The following is a 17866-nucleotide window of genomic DNA, read 5'->3' as shown; positions in this document are numbered from 1 at the left end:
CCCCCGCAAGGTCTGAGGGGCAGTGGACTGGCCCCCTGCTGAAAAAGTTTGCTAACCCCTGATGTAGGCCATAAACTAACGACTAGTGCAACAGCACTACTAGGGTCTAAACCACCCAGGGTCTAAACCACACAGCCACTTGGGCTTGCAGATCGTAAGGTCGGCGGTTTGAATTCACATGATGGGGTTGTTGCAGGTCTAAAACCTGTTCTTCCTGGATTTTGCCAATGAGACACAGGAGACGGAGAGGAGAGAGAATCCAGCGTTTACTGATTTGGGGGCAGAACCTTAGTTTAGCAGAATTTTAGTGCTTTCAAAATGTTAATCTGGTTGGTGTTCTTCTGACACCACTGCACACACTTTTCCCTGCAGTTTTTTCAACAACTGCCAATTTAACTTTCTAGGTTTTTAAAGCACAAGCAAACTTGATGAAAATCATCAGGTGCAAACTCAGAAAGAGCCCTGTCGAAAGATAACGGAAAACAATGTAGGTGTTGCTGCTGGGTTGTGCATAACCCCAGTCAGCCTTAATCTCTACCAGCAAAGTCAACATCAAAGGAGGTGGAGGTTTTGTTTTTTTAACAGCTGGGGCCCCTTACCGTGAGTAGGAAAGAAATTGATGATGACAGCAATTAGAAAGAAATTAGTGCCTGCAAAAGAAAGGAACTTAATGTGCAACTACATGAGTGCTTTAAGGCAGAATGGTTTCTCAGGGATTTAGACAGAGTAAGGGAGAGGAAAACAACACACTCTGTATATGGTAGCAAACTTGACTCTCTGTTGGAGAGGCTTATCTTGAGACTGGGGGCAGTGCAGTAAACTAATTGCTCAGAGTAAAAAAACAATTAAATGTGTTTTCTTCCACACTGACTTTGTTATTTCACAAGTGTTAGAAGAATGGAGATAGATTCTGGGCTGAATCCAACAAAACTAGAAGTGCTTAATAATATTTAACCCTATGCATGCCTACTGAAGTGCAAATCTCTTTGAGTCCAGCAGTCTCTTCTCTTTCTCTTTGGCGATCACTCGTAGCCGAGTAAGATTGTCTTCCATAAACACGGTTTAAAAAATGGGTCCGTAAGTGACTGTGGAGGCCAATTCTAGATCCACACGTCCTTCCACAGTGGGGACATTGGTTTCCAGGCGGGAGTTGATCATGGTGAGGGTTTGCCAAAGGTTCTTTCCTCTTTGCACATTTCTCCCTTGCGTCCTGAGATCGAGTGTATTCAAAGCCCATGACACCTTTGGTAAAGGCTGTTCTCCAACTGGAGCGCTTGCAGGCCAGTGTTTCCCAGTTGTCAGTGTTTATACTACCTTTTTTAAAGATTTGCCTTGAGACAGTCTTTAAACCTCTTTTGTTGACCAGCAGCACTACGCTTTCCATTTTTAGGTACTCACTCCCAGACCATGTAGTATCCTAGTTGTAAGGAGCCTCTGGGCAAAGGGGCTGCAGTCAGCAGAGGCTAATTGTTGTTGTTGTTTAGTCGTTTAGTCGTGTCTGACTCTTCATGACCCCCTGGACCATAGCACGCCAGGCACTCCTGTCTTCCACTGCCTCCCGCAGTTTGGTCAAACTCATGTTGGTCAAACTCATGTCGTCCCCTTCTCCTAGTGCCCTCCATCTTTCCCAACATCAGGGTCTTTTCCAGGGAGTCTTCTCTTCTCATGAGGTGGCCAAAGTATTGGAGCCTCAGCTTCACGATCTGTCCTTCCAGTGAGCACTCAGGGCTGATTTCTGAAGGAAATCAGCCCTGAGAGGCTAATTAGTGTGCGCATGAGGGAAGCAACAGGTGACTTCTACCTAGGGATGGGGGGGGGGAAGAAATTCAGGTCTGCATTTTAATGTGAACCTTCTTAATTTGCCATCCTCACATCAAAATTCAAACGGAAATACAGCTACCCTACAAAATTCACTATTGTATGAAATTTTGGGAGACAGTTCTCCAACCCAAACGCCGTACAAAAACAAGTACCAGTATACTGGGAGAGAAATATGCATTAAAAAATGCATACATGAATATATTTTTCCTTGCAAAAATGTGTATATTATGATTGTGTTAAATGCTGACGTGTTTCCTGGAGGACTTTAAAAAAAAGGGCATACTCCAGAAATGTGGCAAACTGGACTTAAGAATGGGAAAAAGAGAAGCTCAGAAAAACAGAAACTTGTGCTTAGTTAGTAGAGCACAAGACTCTTAATATCAGGGTCATGGGTTCGAGTTCCATGCTGGGTAAAATATTTCTGCACGGTGGTGGGGGTGGGGGTGAACTAGATGATCCACATGGTCCCTTCCAGCTCTACAAGTCTATGATTCGTTGATAGATTTGTCCCTTCTGTGCAGAAGAGCATATAATAGCCATTCAAAAAACAGCCATGCACAAGCCAGAGGTTTCCATACTGTCCCTCATCTCTCCATCCAGGCACCCAAGAAGCATTTCCGCATTTCAAGGACATATTACAGTCAGATGCAAAGGCACTTAAGGCAGGTGCAGAACAGGTCTGGTGAGGGGTGTGGCCTGGAGAGAGACCCAAAGACCGATAGGAAAATCTGGCCCTGGATGGCTGCATCTGGCTTGTGGTTGCCCGAGGTTGCCCAGGCTGCTGTCTATAGGATGGCAGTCTATAGTTGCCTGGGAGTAAGTCTCATTCACTTTAATGGGCCTTACTTCTGCTTAGACACCTATAGGATAGGCCTGACCCTCCCTGTCAGGTGAAGAAATGGAACTTCCAACTCCAGTTCTGCCAAAGGCTTTAATTTTTAGGTCAGATCATAGGTACATAAGGCAAGGCACAGAGTGTAGAAATTAACAGGTACATGAGAGTTTAAATGCATGGCTGAGCGCGAACTTAAACACTGATCCAACAAGTGACACTCCCCACACCTTTCTTTTGAAGAGTGGGGCAGACAAAGCTATTTGCATGACAGGCAGCTGGTGTCCTAGGACTGGGCAAGCAAGTGGGCATCCCTCCTTCTGCATTGTCTAAAAGAGGTTTGTTCACGCCAGCACTAGAGTTTCCCTGTCAATGGTGATGGAGGTGGAATTGAGGCTGGCTCCACATTACTCTCAGCTGCTTCGCCTAAAGGCAAAGGATTTTGGGTGACAGGAGGAGGTAGACTAGGCATATCTGAAGGGAGCACAGTGGGACACGCCCCTGTTATCTCACTGTTATCCAGATATCCTACGCTGCTATGCCCCTCCTTGGAATCCGAGATCTCTTGTCTGGAATCTGCCACCTCCACCCTGCAGCCCACCCTGGGATACTCCAGCTCCCTGAGCTCCTTCCACTCTTTTCCAGATCTTACTATCTGCTTCAAGACACCACCACCATTTGTTTATTTATACCCTGCCCATCTGGTTGGGTTTCCCCAGCCACTCTGGGCGGCTCCCAACAGAATATTAAAAACACGATAAAACATCAAGCATTAAAAACTTCCCTAAACAGGGCTGCCTTCAGATGTCTTCTAAAAGTCCTTGAAATCTAAGGTTGCCAGTCTCAATAGAGGACAGGACTTCTGTGCCTTTAATTGCCCTGCTCTCTTTTGAGTCTGGAAACCTTAAAGAGAAACCAGCAGAACCTTTGCTTGGAAATTAAACAAAGGGTCTGCTGGTTTCTCTTTAAGGTTTCCAGACTCAAAAGAGAGCAGGTCAATTAAAGGCACAGAAGTCCTGTCCTCTATTGAGTCTGGCAACCCTATTGAAATCTGATGGGAGGGTGTTCCACAGGGTGGGTGCCACTACCGAGAAGGCCCTCTGCCTGGTTCCCTGTAATCTCACTTCTCACAGTGAGGGAACTGCCAGAAGGCCCTCGGAGCTGGACCTCAGTGTCTGGGCAGAACGATGGGGGTGGAGACGCTCCTTCAGGTATACTGGACCGAGGCCGTTTAGGGCTTTAAAGGTCAGCACCAACACTTTGAATTGTGCTCAGAAACATTCTGGGAGCCAATGTAGGTCTTTCAGGACTGGTGTTATTCTTACATGTGCAGGGCTGAGGCTGACAGAGGCCCACCTAAGGAAATCTAATGAGTAATGGATGGGACAAGATTTTCACTTGGGCCTTCCTGACAGCTTGTACACTTACAGTCCCATCCTATACATGCCTGCTCAGGGGGGGGAAAAAGTCCCAATTACTTGAATGGGATTTAATTCCAGATAAGGTGCGTTTATAATTGCAGCCTTAGTTACTATGCTGAGGCAACTGACTAATGAGCAACACAAATGAAACATTTCCAAATAACTACACTTTTTGCAGAAGGTACATAAGCAATGGTTTGAGATAGGGAGCTTTGTATAATAGCGCGACTTTGCAATTTCGAAACGGCTACTAGTGTGCAAAGTTATGCATTCAATTTACTTTAAATGCATTTATTCCACTTATGTTTCTGTCCTGAAAGTCAAGCAGCATACATATGGTTGCCAGGTGTCCAACATTCAGCCACTAGCCAGTCCCAGATTTAAGTGTTTTTGTTGTGCGTTGCTCTCACAAACTCATAACTTATGATGGAGATAATTTACTGTTACTCCTGTTTTACAGTTGAGGCTGAGAGGTAGGGACTTAGGCACTCAAGGGTGACGGTGCTTGAATTCCACTCTACATGATCAAAGGCCAACTCAGTTACTAGTACACACTGGGTCACACTGGATCCAATCTCTCCCGTCCATGACTTGCAAAAATGGTCATTTATGGCCTAATTCTGAGAATGACTGCTGGAGAAGAGGAATTCATGCGTTGCTGTCATCTTCATTTTACTGTGTCTGGTTTGGCTTGATATAAAGTTTCATCTAGTTCTGTTGATCCACCTGCTACCTCTTTTGCTACGGAAGAGAACAAAGAACAGAACTATTGCACAAGAACAAAATCTATCTTAACTATCAGACAAGTGTAGTTATCAAAGGGGATGAAAGATGAGTTGCCTCCTCATGATGGCCACCTGAATCATACTGGGGGGGGGCTGAATGCTGCAAATTTTTACCATTCAATGTCCTCCCCTCAATTTGATCTTTGAATGGAGTGATAAACTGGAATAAAGTCTTTCTGCAACAGTCCTATGTATTAAAAGATTTCTAGATACCCTGCATTTAGGGCTACATCGAACAAGCAGATTCCCTTCCCCATACAAAAATCAAACACAATGATGTTTGAGTCAAGTCCTGAGAAACTGGGTCATCTGAAAGGGTCTAACACAATGGATTCCAGGACTGGTTTTTGTTTTGTTTTTGTTTTGGTGCACAAGCTGGATTGCAAAGGTTGCCTGATGTGAAGATTGGGTAATGTGAAGTCTGGCATGGCATTAGTGAATTTATCCCAATTAATTCAAGAGAACTTAAATCACTTATTCTTCAAATTATATGGTGTTGTGGACTGGACTGCTTGAGCTTCTAGCTGTATTTTTGTTTGTTTTTAGTTTCAGGTTTGAAATACAATAAATGCACTATAGGATCTGGAATTTTAAAGGTGAAAAAAACAGACAAGTAAACAAGCCAAAAACTCCAGAAGCTTCCCTAGGTATAGTCCAGGCATAGGCAAATTCAGCCCTCCAGATGTTTTGGGACTACAACTCCCATCATCCCCGACCACTGGTCCTGTTAGCTAGGGATGATGGGAGCTTTAGTCCCCAAACATCTGGAGGGCCGAGTTTGCCTATGCCTGGTATAGTCACTTACCTCTCCCAACAACAGCTGGAGAAATTCTCCTGACAATCTTCAATTAGTGTGATGGATGCCTGCTTCCTTCACCATCTCCTAACATATTTGAAAGGGAAAAAAGAAAAAACATGGACATCATCACTCACAAGGTTGGAGTCAAAGGGGCATAGCAGAGGAGGATAAGAGCCAGGCCATTGGCCCATCTAGCTCAGTATTTTCTACACTGACTGGCAGCAGATCTCCAGGATTTCGGACAGGTGTTGTTATCTAGTCAGTGTAGACAAAGCTGAGCTAAATGGATCAATGGTCTGACTCAACATAAAGTTGCTTCAGATGTTTCAGACAGAGGTGCAAGTACACTGTCCCATTCCTGCTCAGAGCCATTCTCCCTTCCTCCCTTACGGTGCTGGAATGATTGTCATCACTCTGATTTGGCTTCAAATTCCATCACACTGCCCAACTTCATACCGTTACATGGCACTGTCATGAAGTCCATTTAGAGTGAGAGCAATGCTGGATGGGAAGAAAAGCTTGCAAGGGCTCCCTGAAAACATCATGAGAAAGGAGAGAGCCCCGTTTGCAGTCTATGAACATGGTGCAACCCTATTTTCAACATTTTCATATTTCAACATGAACCCTAATTTCAACATGCAAGCGCAAGAGATCAGCCTTAAGATTTGAAGCAGGAAGCGCTGGCAGTGGATATGTTCAGTGCCTTCTATATATTCACTTTTCTAGAGGAAAAGAAATGCAAAATGACTTCCTCAAAGCTCCCCAAAAGACCAGTTCCATTCTAGATGGCACTCTGGTACTGAATTTTGTACTTTGTTAAATCTGCCATATCTTTTTCAAGGCTACATGCCCCCAGTTCATGAGATCTGTGCCTGTACTCTATGTAGGCTACAAAAGAACAACAACAAAAAAAGGTCTTATTTATAGGGTTTACAAAGGCATGGTACATTTGATCACAGAACCAGAACTATCACATTCTACATTTGTTCTTGTAAGTGCAGAGAAAGGAATAGGTTATGAACACTTAATTAGATGATACCCTGTAAGATGCAAAACAGATTTCATATTGCACCACAGACCACTAGGACGAAAAGAGGAAAAAAGCCTGTCCCCTGCCCAGCTGCTACTCAGATGTGTAAACGCACTATGCTTGTGTACCTTGATTGCTTTCTGGCACTGAGGTTCCCCGCTCCTTGCCTCCAAGAACCAGTTTGTGTGAACCCTATTAAAGGTAAAGAGGCCCCTGACCATCAGGTCCAGTCGTGTCCAACCCTGGGGTTGCAGCGCTCATCTCGCTCTATAGGCCAAGGGAGCCGGCGTTTTGTCCGCAGACAGCTTCCGGGTCATGTGGCCAGCATGACAAAGCTGCTTCTGGCGAACCAGAGCAGCGCACGGAAACACCGTTTACTTTCCCGCCGGAGCGGTCCCTATTTATCTACTTGCACTTTGATGTGCTTTCGAACTGCTAGGTGGGCAGGAGCTGGGACCGAGCAACGGGAGCTCACCCCGTTGCAGGGATTTGAACTGCCAACCTTCTGATCAGCAAGCCCTAGGCTCAGTGGTTTAACCCACAGCGCTACCTGGGTCCCTATGTGAACCCTATTACGTTTGTTTTAAAAAGGGCTATCTAAGGCAGGCATAGGCAACCTTGGCTCTCCAGATGTTTTGGAACTACAACTCCCATGATCCCTAGCTAACAGGGCCAGTGGTCAGGGATCATGGGGCTTGTAGTTCCAAAACATCTGGAGAGCCAAGGTTGCCTATGCCTGATCTAAGACATCTACTGTAACTGTTGGAGATGCAATAGGTATAATGCTTCTCTAAAACACGTTTTTTTCATTGTCCTATATTGAAAGATTTTGGTAGAAGGTAACTGAAATCATCAACAGAACTGTACAGAACAACCTTACATTTACAGAGCAAAATATCCTCTTGAATTATATACCCAGCACATGGAACTTTACAAAAGGACAATATGAGTGGACCCTCCGTGCCCTTACCATAGGAAAAAGGCTGATACTGATGAAATGGAAAAATAAAAAATGTGTCTCCGTTCTACGATTGGATTGAAGACTTATACAAACTCGCAACATACGAACAACTTGCATAGAAACGCAGACTTCCCATGGACAAATTCAATGATATTTGGAATCCCTTCTTACCAATACTGTAATAGGTTAAGATCTGGTGAAGTACAATAACAACCTTGTAAAATATACAATTTTGGGGTTCCCCCCCTTTGTTTTCCCTTCTGCACGGGTTCTGTTTCTGTTTCTCTTTTTGTTTGTGTATCACCATGTTTGGTGCACATACAGTTATGTACTTTTTGTGCTTTCAATAAAGATGTTACAAAACAACAACAACTGACACACATAGAAAACTAGCACAATTACAATCTCCTGGTGGTGCTCAATTTCTGTGCTCAGGGTTCTCTCCCTTCCACCTCCATGTGGTGAAGAATTCAAATACCCACCCTCCACCCTTCAGACTGAAGTGGTGCAAACCAGGAAAAAGTTTTGCCACTTAATTCTGGGCTCACCCAGGATGGTTTTGTGTTGTGTTTTTCCAGGCACAGGTCTGTGCTGTAGTGTACCAAACCTCCATACACCTCTCTGCCTCCTCTTACCTCCAGCCACTGAAAGATTCACAAAACTACATGCATCTTTCATGTTGTTGGATATCACTGTGATTTGATATCTCCCAGAATCTTCCGGTTGCACGTTGCAGATGACCAGCCAGGCGTTCGTCATGACTGACACTCTCCTCCGATGTTTCGGCAACACCTCATAAAAGAGGTGGCAATAACGCTGCCACCACTTCTGCGGCTTGCTGGTTAGGCTGCATGACCTCATGTTAAGTTTCAGGATAAAGTCATCTCCCGTTCCTTTGATGTGGTGCCACTGGATTTCAACAAAATCCCAGTCAGTCTTTGGGACTTTGACATCAACGGGGATGAACGCCGTTTCATTGACTGCTGCAATGATGGGGGTCTTTGGCACTTGTATGCAGATGGCAGAAGGTTCACCTGCGAGTAAAAGAAGGGAAACCAACAAGGTTGGAATTAAACTTTCATAGAATCATTGAGTTACAAGGGCCCACAAGGGTCATCTAGTCCAACCCCCTGCAATGCAGAATTCTTTTGCCCAGCATGGGGTTTAAACCCACAACCCTGAGATTAAGAGTCTAATGATCTATGGACTGAGCTGTCGCGTTCTAGGAATGTCAAATATGGAAGATTTTCAACATGCTAATCTGAATTTTCAAAACAAAATTAAAAAAAATTCCTTCCAGTAGCACCTTAGAGACCAACCAAGTTTGTGATTGGTATGAGCTTTCCTGTGCATGCACACTTCTTCAGATACCAAAAAGCTCATACCAAAAGCACATGAAAGCTCATACCAATGACAAACTTAGTTGGAATCCAAGGTGCTACTGGAAGGAATTTTTTAAAAAATTGTTTCGACTACGTCAGACCAACACGGCTACCTACCTGTAACTTAAATTTTCAAAGTTTGATATTAATAGTTGAGCGGGTTTGTTTGTTTTTTAAAAACAGCATTTTGCCTTATTATGATTTAGGGGATATTTAGGAAGCTGCCATCATATGCTAGTGATGGCAGTAGAATTTTCAGAATAAGTTGGTGACAAATTCAACTCTTGCTGTGACTTCCATCATATGCCTCCCACAGTTGTCCTATGAGTCATGAGTTCCTTGAAGATGTGAAAAGGTTAAGAAGATCATGAGGTTTTGGGTCAAACTGAGCTCACTGAAGAACATAAAATTATAAACAAACATTCATGTGACCTTGGGCTAACATTTTTACAGGCCAAGGTTGGCTGGATCTAGACACATTTTTTTAAAAAAACATTTCAGGAAAACTCTTTGTTAAGCTCATAATGCAAAATCACATTGCTGAAGGATCGAACTGTACAGAGCCATTTGGTGTCAGTGTTATAATGCATTTATAATGCCCCCCCCCCTTAAACTAATGTAGCTGAGTCCCTTGTTCTCCCTGGAGAGACATTCTGCTCATTTAAGTATGTTCTTGTAGCAGTGGAAACCCAATGAACAATGCCAGAAACCTACATTTTTCCAGACAGACTATATGACAGTTTTAACATGTTCAACTTCTACAATGTGCTGCACATGGAGCTGTCTTTTCAGAAACTGTGGAAGCTGTCATTGGTCCAAAATACAGCTGTTAGACTAGATCAGCCTGATCCCTTCCCCCTCTTTCCTTTTCCTTCTGTCATGGATCCCCTATTTGGGGACTTCCCTGGCTTTTTTCTGGCCCACATAGGACCAGTCTGGATAGTTGGCCTTGGTGAAGATTTGACATTTTCTCCCCCAAAACAGTTTTGATCTGGGCTTCCACTGAAATGAGGCTGCATTTTAAGTTGTATTTTAATCCTGTTTTTAAGTTGTATTTTGATCAATTGTTTTTATACCTGATGTTAGCCGTCCTGAGCCTGGTCTTGGCCAAGGAGGGCGGGGTATAAATTAAATAAGTTGTTGTGGTGGTGGTGATGGTTGTTGTTGTTGTTGTTGTTGAATGGAATCAGCTGAATGAAACATTTTGCCGACTCTTAATCTTTTTTTTTTTGACTGGCTGCTGGTCACAATTCAAAATGTACAGTGGACACTTGGGTTGCAAACATGATCCTGAGCCCAGTCTTGGCCAGGGAGGGCGGGGTATAAATAAAAGTTGTTGTTGTTGTTGAATGGAATCAGCTGAATGAAACATTTTGCCGACTCTTTATCATTTTTTTTTTTGACTGGCTGCTGGTCACAAGTCAAAATGTACGGTGGACGCTTGGGTTGCGAACATGATCCGTGCAGGAGGCATATTCGCAACCTGCAGCGCCACGTCTGCGCATGCGCGGGTTGCAATTCTGTGCTTCTGTGCATGCGCAGAGCACGATTTAGTGCTTCTGTGCATGCACGAGCACCGAAACCCGGAGGTAACCCGTTCGGGTACTTCCAGGTTCGGCGCGGGACACAACCTGAAAAGACGCAACCTGAAGCATCTGTAACCCGAGGTATGACTGTATGTTTAAATTCTTAGTGTTTAATGTTAACGTTGAGTGGCTTCCAGGTCTGGGAGTTGGGAAGTTCACCTTTTCTGAATGGGGTTGCGTTCCCTCTGAAGCAACAGGTGCATTGCTTGGAGAAGCTCCTAGATTCAGCTTGTCACTGGAGGCTCAGATGATCTCTATGATCAGCAGTACCTATTATCAGCTTAGGCTGGCACTATCCCTTCCCTGGACAGCAAGGTGTTCACACCAACCTATCTAGCTTCAAAGTCCAGGCAGGCACAGCCCCTTCTCTTGAGGAGTCTCCATCTCTGCGTGAGTTGCTGGTCTGTAAGCAGGCACTGGTTCTGGGTGGATGCATCTTCTCCCAGCTCCTGAGGTGGCCTCTGGTCAGGGAGAGAGCATGGGACCTGCCTCTTCACCCTGATTCCTGATTATAGCCATCCTAAGGCACTGCTCGGAGCCTTCCCTAAATTCTGGCAACTCTCCTCATCAGGAAGGGAAGGAGCTGGAAGTTGTGTCTTCACACCAGAACCAAATGGAGACAGGGGTTCCACCTGTTCTTGCCTAACCTTTCTCCTCTTTCTCCAGAGTCTACTATTCCGGGATTGAACCCAAAGGCACTGTCATGACAGCGAGGCAGGAGCCAAACAGGCTAAGAACCTCTTTGGTGGTGGCGGGCGGCACCACATCTGTGGAACTATCTTCACAGGGATGCACACTTGGCACCACATCCAATTTTAGCACAAAAAAAGCCAGTCATCTTAAGCTACTTGTGTGGGATGTAATCCACTGAGAGCAGTCAAGTACAAAATTCCTTGTTTTGCTAGAGTGGACATGCAAGGGAATGTTTGGTCCAGCCAGTTGAAACTTCCTGTTCCTTCTGGCCTGGAGCATTCTTCTTTGCATGTGACTAGTGGGTGGGCGTGACCTTTCCAGACCCGGTAAAAGGACAAGGCATGCTGCCACACTCTCTCTTTTCCATCTTCCTTTCATCCGGCAAACTTCCCAGACTGCCAACTGCATATACAACCTGTTTGTATGTTCTTGTAACTTAGAGCCTTCACCCTGCCTTCAGGGATCACACTGTGCTCTGCCTGAGTAAACTTTCTTTTTGTGGTGTCTTTATTCTTTCCAGAGGGGTTCAAGGGGTCTTACCAGGGAAATATTAGAACATATTTCAATCTGGACAAGCCAGATTGAATTGCACATTGTCTTAAGAAACTCACACGAGTTTGCAACTAGTTTTCTGCTGTGTAAAGGGGAATGCACTCTGTTAAGTAAAAGAAACTTGCTAATGCAAGTTAGGAAGGATATTATTAAACAATATATCCTCTCCTGCCACCCTGAAGATTCCCACAACTTGGTACCCAGTTTTTAGCTTTATTCAACACTGCTGTTTTAACAAGTTGCCTACATGGGGGGCACAAAGATAGGGAAAGCTGCTCTAAGATTTTGGACTTCTGAGCTAGTGGCCGATATCGCCACATCACAGAGCAATGAATTTCACTGTGTGAAGAAGCGTCATTAATGTTTGTGTTTTTGAATCAAAGGACTCCTGCATCTGATTCGCACCCACCCACCACAGAACTACCGTACTTACGCAAACATGAGGCAAAAGTGTCTTTGCATGAATCGTATCTTGGGAGTTTGGAGAGACGTTCCAACGCACTACTGTTTAGGGAGTCACATTGTTGTGCTGAGTAGATCACGGGATGTGGCAAGGCCACCTGGCTTCTTCGAACAGAGCCTTGGGAAGCTTGGAAGACATGGTGGCTTAGAGAACTGATAGCAATGAAGGGCAACAGGACAAAAAACAAACAAGCAAGCAAACCGCAAGAAATAGGCATGCTGACTTTGTACAAAGTACAGTCCCAATCTTACCCTACTTAGCCTTTTTATTTTTATTCTTTGCTTCCTACTTCCTGTTAGACTTTCAGTTCAGCAAAATGAAGTTTACCAATAGCTCTTGTGAGTTACTTATATTACATCTGGGTAAATGGAAAGTGCCTCATTTCCTTCGCAACAAAATATTGTTGTTTTAGAGATCTGCTCACCTTCTGCAGTGGGCGGTGTTGCAGCCCTGCATCCAGGACCTTTGGTGACCCAGCTGGGGGAGGTGGTGGAGGGATGCCACTAGGGTTGCCAGACTCAATAGAGGACAGGACGTCTGTGCCTTTAATTGCCCTGCTCTCTTTTGAGTCTGGAAACCTTAAAGAGAAACCAGCAGACCATTTGCTTTGAAATTAAACAAAGGGTCTGCTGGTTTCTCTTTAAGGTTTGCAGATTCAAAGGAGAGCAGGGCAATTAAAGGCACAGAAGTCCTGTCGTCTATTGAGTCTGGCAACCCTAGATGCCGCCCACGTCATTCCGACTCCCTGCACTGTCACACCCCTGGCTGTCCAAATGGCAGCAGCCATTTGGTTTTCGCCTACCTTGTAGCAATCTTCACAACTTTGTAAGGTTAGGCATCGGGTAAGCCTTTGTTTCAGGGAGGGGAGGTTGTGGCCTCCGCATGCCCCTCCTCAATAAGAGTATCCTGTTAAAGGGATTGGGGGTGGGGCGTTGTTCCTGTCAGAAGCCTGGGCATGAGCTAGGGCCATGGCACGACCCCAACAGGGACCCCGTGGGGTGCCTCAATTTGATGTATGTCATAGGGCTCCCACTACAGGTGGTTTACCCTTAGTGTGACTCCCTGCAGACGGGCAAGAGTCAATATATAGCCAGGTGTCACCCAAGCCTAAGCCAACCCGCTCACATCAGTAACCAATAAAGTTGTGGCCTAATTTATCCCATTAACCTAAAACAATTGTGTCCGTGTGTTTATTATCTAAGGGAACTACGGGCCCGGGGCCTTGGCGTGCAATTATTTCTTTATTAAGGATATTAATCTGTCTTGCTTCTCAGTCAATATTGGCCACCAAAATGGCCTACAATAAAACATCTACATTATAACAAAAAACCAACAACAAAACATTGTGTATGGAGTAAGTGGAAAGTTTATGACATCCTTTCTGGTCGCAGGCAGCTGATAACATTGGCTAGGTTCTTCCCTCCTTCCCCAATCTGTTGCTTTCAATATGCTTCTGGACCACAACTCCCATCATTTCAGACCTTTGGCCATGCTGGAATTTGGGCTGGTGAAATTTGGAAATCAACAGCACCAGGATGCAGAAGCCGGCTCCAAAGGGAGGGAACAAAAGGAACAGCAGGTGGACTGTGGGGCTGGCAGATGGAAGAGAAGCACCCACCCACCCACCCCAATATGAATAATACTCTGCTTCCTGGCATCTGAAGCCATCTAGGCTTTTCCCTGCAGAAAGAAAGGGCAGAAAGCACTGCAGACGGAAACTGTTCTGCAAGGGAGACTGGACAAATGCAATATCCCTGCAAGAGGACCAAGGGAGCAAATGCTTGATTCCTGTTCAGCAAATGAATAGGAACTCTGCCTTATTTATTGCATGAAAGCAACAGTATCAATAGCATGAGGAAGTCCCCATACAAACCAGGATGGTCAGAACAGGGGTTACTTACCTGGAAGAGTGAGAATGATCAAAGCCAGTGTCAAAGCAACAATTCCCGCCAGTGAAATGCCAAGACCAATTTTCCACCAGAGAAGATTGGAGGATGGATCTGTGGAATTCAAAGTTTGTGGTGAACCACTGGCTGCTCCCCACCCCCACCCCCACCACTACTGAGTGTGCACTGCGGCTGTTACTGAATCTGGTACTAAGCAGCAACTGAGACCACAGGGATCCAATGACTTCATTGCTCTGTGGAAGAAAACCAGCAATGGAGATCCACACATGGAAGCGGAATTCCATGTGTTCAGCTGACATCAATGAGGTTTTTTTAATAATAATAATAATAATAATGATGTAGGGATATGTATCTAAGTGTATCTCGAGCAGCTGCAGGTGTGCAGGTATTTGCTCTTGAGCAACAGTTGAACCTGGACTGGCTTCCATTTTGTGTCTCAGAGGCTCAAACGTTACAATTTCCAAGTAGAGGAAGCTGTCCTCATAAAATATCACAAGCACATCTAGTGCAAAGAGGTCTATTATTTTAATTGCTTACATTCCCCATCATACACCACACACTAAAAAGAAAGGAAGGAAGGAAAGAAGGAAGGGGCTCAAATCATGCTTTGCTCCTTGCTCACGCCCTGTATCAATAGGGCCAGAGGAGCCAGTAGTTCATATCTATCACAGCAACTAGCTGTTAGTACAGTAACTAGCAGGAACAAAAAAGTGGTACAAAAAAATTCAAAAATATTTCAATGCATTCCTATGGGATTCACTAGACTAATTTTTCGTTATAAGAAAAGACCTGTGGAACGAATTAAATTCGTCTAGCGAGGCACCACTGTACTTTAAGGGTATTTGCATTAGGGTGCAATGAAACATGACCTGCCCAGAAATGAGGGTGCAGTAGAGGAGGTTCTGGCAGAGAGAGAGAGAGAGAGAGAGAGAGAGAGAGAGAGAGAGAGAGAGAGAGAGAGAGAGAGAGAGAGAGAGAGAAGAGGTTTTTAATATGGTTTGGACCAGGCATCCCCAAACTGCAGCCCTCCAGATGTTTTGGCCTACAACTCCCATGATCCCTAGCTAACAGGACCAGTGGTCAGGGATGATGGGAATTGTAGTCAAAACATCTGGAGGGTCGAAGTTTGGGGATGCCTGGTTTGGACAGTTTAAGTACAGAAACTGAGCACATTCTACCGTTATAAAATCTGTGTACATGCTCTCCCTGATATTGCCTGTCTCTTAAGTGCCTAACAGGCACACATATCTATTGTGTCTAACCCCCGGCTCACATTTTCAGATTGCACATTATCAGCTATTCTGTGGACAACTGCACACACTAAAACAGAAGAAGAAGAAAAAGTCGCATGCACAAAGTTCACTGCAAACTCCTTCCAAATCAAACCTACAGGCTTCCTTTTAAGAAACTTCCTTTTTAGTCACAGTGGCTGCTCTCCTTAAAGAAAAAGAGTGGACATTTCAAAATCAAGTACATGTACCTTTGGTTTTCTTGAGAGGTGGTCTTGGGTACGTGTCCCGGGTGGCTGGCTCTATAGCCATGTACCCATCTTCATCCTCCATCTTCCAGAACTCTTTTCAATCTTAGCCGCCAGACTGACAAGACTTCAGAAAAGGAACTTGCAGATCCTTGAAATTCTTTCTGGCAGCCTGATGCAATTGGCTGTAATTTTGTAAATGGATTTACAAAACCAACTTCCCAGTTGGTGAAAGTCAGTTTCGTTTAGCTGGAATCCATTGGTTAAAGCTACTAGTATTGGGCAATGCCAACTGCTAGTTAGCTGATAGAAAGTGTCCTTTGTGACAAGTGAATGGCAGTCTTGATCCTTTCATCCACATCACCTTCCTGCCTGCTGTAGGGAGCCAAACTCCAGGTGCATAGGAGGAGAGATCAGACAACTGAGCTGGAAAGGAATGGGAGGGAGAAGCTGTATGGCTGCAGCTCTTGCAGCTTGGAGTTGGCTGCAGTAGTTTTAAAGTCACAGAACAAATTTCCAGGCACCGCTTGAATGGACCCCGATTCCTTGTGTATTGTGATGCTCCCAAGCAATTGGCATTCAGAGCTACACAAGCACAGCTAATCGATGCTGATAAACCTTCCCTGCATAATTTTTCTAAGCCCCTTTTGAAGCCACCTAAACCGATGGCTGACCTCTCACCTACGGGACCACCTCTCCTGGTATGCCCCACAGAGGACCTTAAGGTCTGCAAATAACAGCACCCTGAAGATTTTGGGTCCCAGGGAGATTAGGCGGGCCTCGACCAGAGCCAGGGCCTTTTCGGCCGTGGCCCCGGCCTGGTGGAACACTCTCTTGCAAGAGACCAGGGCCCTGCAGGATTTGACATCTTTCTGCAGGGCCTGCAAGACGGAGCTGTTCCATTTCTTTCTGTATAAGAACAAGCATTAAAGAGGCCTCCTAGCCCACTCACAGGTCCTTTATAAGACCAGTGGTAACAGTTGGCCCTGGAGAACATTAACCACTCTCAATTTTACCTGTGGGCTGTCATTTGTCCAGATTTTAATTTGCTCTGAACTAATTTTAAGATGTATTTTAATTGATTGATTGCCTGTTTTTATGTTCTTTGTATACTGTGTTAGTTTTATGATGTTAGCCGCCCTGAGCCCGGCTGCGGCCGGGGAGGGCGGGGTACAAATAAAAATTCATTATTATTGTTGTTATTACACCTTGTGGGAGTCGATTCCATATACAACACATGAAAAGCGTTTTCTTTTGGAGAATCCAGCCTTTGAGAACCTGAACGAGCAGTGAATGCTCAGTGCGCTTCTGCATATCTCAGCTGGCCTCTTCTGAACCAGCCAAGCAGGTAACAAGGGTGGGGCTGGGCAGCTGCCTTTCTGCCGGGGTTTTCTGGCAGCAGGCTCTGTGCAAGTGCAAAGAGGGAAGTGCCCAAATGCCTTGGGGAAAGGCTGTGGCTCACTGTTAGGGCCCCTGCTTTGCACGCAGAAGGTCCCATGTTTCATTCCTAGCATCTGTAGGTCGGGCTGGAGAGCCATAGCTGACAGTCAGCGCTGAGCTAAATGAGCCAATGGTCTAAACCACAGAGCCCAGGGCTTGCCGATCAGAAGGTCGGCGGTTCGAATCCCCACAATGGGCTGAGCTCCCGTTGCTCAGTCCCTGCTCCTGCCAACCTAGCAGTTCGAAAGCACCTCAAAGTGCAAGTAGATAAATAGGTACCGCTCCGGTGGGAAGGTAAACGGAGTTTCCGTGCGCTGCTCTGGTTTGCCAGAAGCAGCTTAGTCATGCTGTCTACATGACCCGGAAGCTGTACACCAGCTCCCTCGGCCAATAATGCGAGATGAGCGCCACAACCCCAGAGTCGTCTGCGACTGGACCTAACGATCAGGGGTCCCTTTACCTTTTATGTTCCTATATGATTCGTGGGAAATCAAGGTTGAGAATTCGGTCCTGGCAAATATCTCAAAGGCTGGTTGTTTGGTTTCGCCTTTCTATTCAAATGGCGGGAGAAGCCTTTAGGTTGCTTCAGTGTGTGGGTGAACTCCAGGTACAGTGGTGCCTCGCTAGACGAATGCCCTGCTAGACAAAAATTCCGCTTAACAAAAGGATTTTCTGATCGGAGGTTGCCTCGCTATACGGCGAGATTTTCTATGGCCA

General features: G+C 45.3%; 1 protein-coding gene across 3 annotated transcripts; it reads right to left on the bottom strand.

Annotated features, from left to right (window-relative positions):
• Positions 1–249: 249 nt before the first annotated feature.
• LOC118081058 (uncharacterized) lies at positions 250–16140 on the bottom strand. Of its 3 annotated transcripts, none has more exons than XM_035107193.3 (6): positions 15713–16133; positions 14227–14325; positions 12296–12451; positions 8285–8683; positions 5665–5742; positions 250–1801 (listed from the first exon to the last, which is right to left on the bottom strand). In XM_035107193.3, the coding sequence occupies exons 1-5, from the start codon at positions 15792–15794 to the stop codon at positions 5708–5710; spliced, it is 771 nt and encodes a 256-aa protein (XP_034963084.1). In that variant the 5' UTR covers positions 15795–16133; the 3' UTR covers positions 250–1801; positions 5665–5707. The 3 variants fall into 3 exon arrangements, with proteins under 3 accessions (XP_034963084.1, XP_034963083.1, XP_060127180.2); XM_035107192.3 differs by lacking the exon at positions 250–1801 and adding an exon at positions 2734–4815 and having other exon boundaries at positions 15713–16140; XM_060271197.2 differs by lacking the exons at positions 250–1801; positions 5665–5742 and having other exon boundaries at positions 7391–8683; positions 15713–16116.
• Positions 16141–17866: the final 1726 nt, after the last annotated feature.

Source organism: Zootoca vivipara, chromosome 2 (genome assembly GCF_965207765.1).
Source record: "Zootoca vivipara chromosome 2, rZooViv2.hap1.1, whole genome shotgun sequence".
In the NCBI taxonomy this organism is placed as follows: Eukaryota; Metazoa; Chordata; class Lepidosauria; order Squamata; family Lacertidae; genus Zootoca; species Zootoca vivipara.
The sequence above is the reverse complement of the archived record's forward strand: the minus strand, read 5'-3'. Positions and strand labels throughout refer to the sequence as shown.